This window comes from Sinocyclocheilus rhinocerous, unplaced genomic scaffold (genome assembly GCF_001515625.1).
Source record: "Sinocyclocheilus rhinocerous isolate Xijiao unplaced genomic scaffold, SAMN03320098_v1.1 scaffold323, whole genome shotgun sequence".
In the NCBI taxonomy this organism is placed as follows: Eukaryota; Metazoa; Chordata; class Actinopteri; order Cypriniformes; family Cyprinidae; genus Sinocyclocheilus; species Sinocyclocheilus rhinocerous.
In genome coordinates this window covers 1423263-1429205 of record NW_015643640.1, presented here as the reverse complement: position 1 = coordinate 1429205, position 5943 = coordinate 1423263, and the positions used below count along the sequence as shown (strand labels likewise).

The 5943-nt window shown below is 34.9% G+C and overlaps 1 protein-coding gene across 1 annotated transcript in view; it reads left to right on the top strand.

The window, feature by feature from the left end:
- Positions 1-3410: 3410 nt before the first annotated feature.
- LOC107757625 (programmed cell death protein 4-like) overlaps positions 3411-5943 on the top strand; it is a 17875-nt gene continuing 15342 nt past the window's right edge. The window contains exons 1-2 of the mRNA XM_016575161.1: positions 3411-3615; positions 3774-3848. Of these exons, the coding sequence (XP_016430647.1) occupies positions 3803-3848 (46 nt within the window). The 5' untranslated portion in view covers positions 3411-3615; positions 3774-3802. The remainder of the gene's footprint in view (positions 3616-3773; positions 3849-5943) is intronic.

Genomic DNA, 5943 nt, shown 5'->3' with positions numbered 1-5943 from the left:
CACACACACTCAAACACACACACACACACACACACACACACACACACACACACACGAACACACACTGAAACACACACACACACACACCATTTATACAATTTATTTCTGTTGAGCAAGATGTTGTTATGGACCCCATTGGTCTGAAACAACACGAGACAAGAGTAAGTACATAATAGAATTTCCATTTTTTGTTGAACTACAAGAAATATGTACATGCACATGTCACATTAATGCTCATATCTGTACTGTTTGTATGCAAGAATGCATGAACAGAATTTTAATTTTTTTTGGTGAACTACAAGAAATACTCCTCTGAGCTCCATGAGGAAAAACTGCCCAAATGTTGGTCTGGACATATCAGATATTCTGAAAGTACCTAAATCTATGCTATGATGGGATGTCTAGTTGAGGCCATGCCAAAGCATCCAAGTTGGGCTGAGGTCATGATGACAGAAGGCATATATTCAATTGATGAAGCCATTATGTTGTTAATTTCTCCTGTGCTTTGGGTTGTTGTCCTGTCACATCGCCCAAATTCTACTGAGCCTCAGATAGTGTACAAGAGGGCCTCCAAGTATATGCATATATCACTGATTACCCCCAAACCATAATGACCTTCCAACCATACTTTACAGTTGGGATGTGGATTTGATATTTGTGTTTTCTTTGGGAAGGCTAAGTGGTGTCCTCCCACTCGACACTGTTCTTGTTTAGTGTTTTTACGTTGTAAAGCAGATATTAGCATGTTCTTAGCAAGTCTTTTCTGCACTATGCTCTTGCAGTCATCTTTGCAGGACACCCACTCATGAAAGAGCAGCAGCAGCACTCAACGTTCTCTATTTATAGACTATTAGTCTTACAGTGGAAGGATGAACATCAAGGCTTTTACCAATGAAAGCTTTCATGCAAGTAAACAATTCTTATCTTAGGTGTTCTGAGAACTCTTTTGTGGTTCACATAATGCTTCTCGTGAACAGCAAACTCAAAATGTTTTGTACAGCGCAATTGGTTTAGCTGACTTTTAATTCCGTCTAACTTTTGGAGAAGTCATTAGCCTACTTTTACATCACACACTTTTTCCACCATGCACTGTGAATGTTTACACAGTGTGTTTAATGAAGACATCAAAACACTTCCTTGTTTGCGTGGTATTTCTGTTTCTACGACTTTAAGATTTGGTTTCTATGACTAATTTCTGCAGAAACCAGGCCAATCAAAGGTTTCAACTTCCTCCAAGTGTATTATACAGAAACGATGCAAACTATGATTTACAACATGCAAGTTATTTAAAAGAGAAATCTTTAAAAATCACCTCTCACGCCAACACATCATTGGTTGACTCATGTTATTATTATGTCCAGCAAAAGAACTGAGGTGATCAGGGAAAAACAGATATCATTATATTAACCATTAAAGAGCAATGTATCAATAATGTAACTAGTCTGGGCCAGTTAAGGGACTGAAGGCTTAATCTAATAGGTTTCATTAGTCTATAAGATTCTTATTGTCTTTGAATTCTGTACTTACTGTATTTCTCTTTATTGTACAGCACTTTGAAATGTCTGTTGTTGTTAAAAGTGTTTAAAAAATAAAGCTGAACTTGAATTTGATTAGAGTTTGGCAGCAGTATGTTTTATCTTACAGAAAAAACGATATTAACTAAAATATGGCATTATGTTGCACACGGTCCGACTACTTGCAAAATATTAATTTACTTAATTCTGAAAAATTAGAGCAAAAAATATATATATACATAATTTCACAAATTCTTCTCCTGCTTTCTACATTATGCCATTAACCAAACTTTATAAAGTTTCTACTCTATTGAATGCGAAGGAAAATTACATACAACCTTATGATAATGCAGCTTCATCTCCTTGCTTTTAATTTTTCAAACAAATAAAAACTTACATACATAATGAAAACGTCTGCTTCAAAATTGGACCAATTGCTTATCAGAGTCATTTAAAAATAGAGACATTTCAGTTGTTGGATTACTGAATTATAATCAGATGTTATAATTGATACCAATAGTGCAACTACAAACTGTTTCTGACCTGACCTAAATGAATTAATGTAAAAAATAAATAAAGTTGTTCTGGAAATAATTCATAATAATTCATTCATAGGGGGAAATATCAAAAATAAAAGACTTAATGTCAAGCTGATTTTGATGATGAGTTAAAAAAAATGCTATCAATTATGTTATAAACAAAATTAAAGGATAATACTTACACCAGATATGTGTCATGTGAATTCTCCGTCTACTACAGGAATCAGGTGTGAAGTTCTATTGGAAACACTTTTATTATGATGCTGACAGCGACGTCGGGTGTCGCACAGGGGAATTTAAAGGCTCTATTTGTATTTAAGGCAGAAGTTAAACACAATGTAATATTACAATGACACAATAATACAGCTTTGGTAGAGTGAAAGACTGAACTCAAACCTAATTATGACTAGACATTTTCCCTTTCTTGTATTCAACAGTATTTACTTGAAAAATAAATAGATCACTACTATTATTACTACTACTACTACTACTACTACTACTACGAGAGAGAGAGAGAGAGAGTTCAATATTTATTAAAAAAGAGATTGTATCTATATTTAACATATATTTAACATTTCTGCACTCACACAGACACAAAATGCAAGACTGAAAATTGAGTAAATAAAAGTAAACTATGAATATATTACCCTAGAAAGTGCTGCCCTACCACAATTTCTGATTGCCCCCCCAGTCCAGCGAGCCTAGTACCGGGCCTGGTTCTAGATGTAAACACTATATGCTTTGGCAATACATTGTAACAATTGTCATGCCAGTAAAGCACAAATTGAATTGAATTGAGAGAGAGGAGACTGATCAGATAGCAGTCTGTGTGGATGCGTACAAAGAAAAACGATTAAAAATGGCAAAATACTGAGACAGTCAGAAGAACACCGTCTGTTTGATGTCCAGAAAGAGTCGGAGGTATTTAAAATAATGCAAACTAAATCACATTATGGCCTAATATTTAAAGTTTTAAGCTATTTAAGTAAGTAATTTAATATACCACACATTTGGTATTTTCAGAATGCGGAAATTGAAACGTGTTTACCAAAGTAACAAACTCCTCAAACTCCTCCTAGTTTGTCTTTGCTGTGTGATTGGACGAACTGTTTTAATCCCGCCCCTTCATCCACCAATCCCAATTCAGACGGCCAAACCACCAATCCAACATCACGGCGAGTGCTTCTCTCATGAATATTAATTTTGTGATGCTGACGCTGCTTTGTACGTTTCCTGAAGTGTCGGCCCAGTAGCCTAATTAATATTCATGAGGCATACGCCTCGCTCATTCGTCCGCTGCCGAACAGTCCACGTTCTTATTGGGCGAAAGACAAGCTCAGCTCATGAATATGCATGAGGCGAGCTGTCTGAAGTTAAAAACACTGTCCGTGTTATTGCTCCCTCTCTGCAACGTGCACTGCCAATGCAAATTATATTTTTGTAGACCTTTAATAATCAAAGAAGATATTTTTTGACGGATCTTCTTATTTTCCTCAAGGACTGTTTACATTACCAGCAACCTTACTGCTAGATTTTAAGTGAAAGCGAGCCTTCAGTTTAAGGTGAGGCTAAGCTCAATGCATTTAGAACTAAAACGTAAATTAATACGGTCAGATGACTTCTACTGATCAAACACCGTGGATTTGTGTTGGTTATGTAAAGCACGTGATTTTGCACGTTTGTTTTTAATGAGTTTACTGCATGTTTCCGTGATCTGCAGGCTTTAGGAGGACGGTAAACAAGCGAGTAATGGCGACTGAGATTGAAGCATGGACCACTGGCCCTCAAAACGATGGTACGAACATTAAACTGGTTGTCCTAAAAATGCATTCAGCTTGCATTTAGATTATGAATGCATAGTTGGTCTTTTACCGTGTCGTTTTTGCAGACGACACAGCCTTTAGTTGCTGTCGCGTTGCACCATGTGCTCTGGCAGAAAGGCTTGTTTATTGCATAAACGCGTATAAATTGAGCGGTGCATTAAAACCAGGATTTCAATGGATGTTTATTTGAGCTCATAAAGACACGGTGACTCTTTAAAGCAAAACTTTTTATTTTTTCGTAATAGCTTATTTTTTTTCTTCCTTTTCTCTACAAATAAAGCGGGCTAACGTGTTTAGTGATGCAAAATTGGTTTATGAGCAAAACAATATTCAATGACTGGTCGTGTCATTAAATATATTTATTTTCTAATCGCATGTTTTTATTTTTGATGTAGCATACGATAAATTTATTAAGCGTCTTTGTTGCGGAACTATATTTAACACTACGCCCCCTTTCTGAGATACCCGGATGTTAGTTTGTTTTTCTTGCCACCGTGAGTTTAAGTAGGAGTGTTTTGTAGACGTCACACACACACACACACACACACACACACACATACAAACATATTAATTTCCACAGGGATGATGAAAAATAAACAAGTGCATGCATTTAAAATACAGAAAACCAGAAACACAGTGATCGATCAGCTTCGGACTTTAACATATTACATGCATGCACAGCTGCATATTAATATATATATATAAGAGAGAAATAATATCCTGTAGACATGTAAGAACAGGATTGGACCAAGAATTGAGCCTTGGGGAACCTCACAAATCAATGGAGCAGATTTGGAGTAAAGTTGACTGATATTAACTGAAAAGGTCCTATTAGAAATAAATGATCTGAACCACTCAAGAGCATGCCTAATAAAGATATTTGAATTCAGATATGAATTTGCTTATTTTGGCTGCTCAGCACAAGAATCTCATGCACAAAGTCCATGAAAATGCTGTTATTGACTGTTTATTGACCTATCTGGAGTTTTTGATTGCACACATATCTTGGCTTCAGTGAGTTTCCCTTATCTGATGATTATTTGACTTTAGCAGATATGAATCATATAACCGACCGACTTGATTATGTCTGTTTTTATTATTGGTATCATCATATTGGAAAATATCTTTACAAATAATTGAAAACTAAAAGTAATTGTGTCAAAATTAAAATGTGGAAAGTTTTAGAAATCTTTGACCAATGCAACTACAGATTTTGTCACTTGGTATTTTTAAACTTTTGTCGTCATATCAGTTTTTGGCCTTTTGCGTTATGTTTTGTATTGAAATGAGCACAATTCATTTACACGCATACACAGAGATACAAGAGCTAATTTTTATGACTCTGTTCACATTCAGTCATAGCTCACTGTGTTTTTTTTAATATCAAGAAATGTAGCCAGAGTCAATAAATAAATAAATGCACTCACATGAATTAAGCGAAATATACATTTAGTCCCTCTGATTCTCTGATCATGTAGCTGTTTTTTCCCCTGCATATTTGCAGCAAACAGTAAATGTGATTTTGTTACTTGCGTAGTCACATAAACGTAAAACGATACCTCTCATAGTAGTAATAATAGCAATAGTAATAATAGTAGTAACAGATCACATGTCACCACATGGAGTTCTGGAGGAAAAAAATAGTTGCACGCTTGTCTAACACACACTCTCCATATTTAGAGGAGATATTGATTTATTTCTTGCATGAAAAAAACGTATTATAGCTCATGCACAAAAAAGGAATTATTACTTAGTAATTGATTTTTGATATCTACTTTATAACTTTCTTCTGATTGCTGAGGTTTTAATTTGTTTAATAAAAGGCTGATACGTCAGATCATCTCCACCACATGCATTTTATATTATGTACACTACCGCTCAAAAGTTTGTGATCAGTAAGACTTGTAATGTGTTTTAAAGAAGTCTCTTCTGCTCATCAAGGCTGCATTTATTTGAACAAAAATACAGAAAAAAACAGTAATCTTGCAAAATGTTATTACAATATAAAATAATGGTTTCTATTTTAATATCCTTTCAAATATAATTTATTTCTGTGATGCAAAGCTG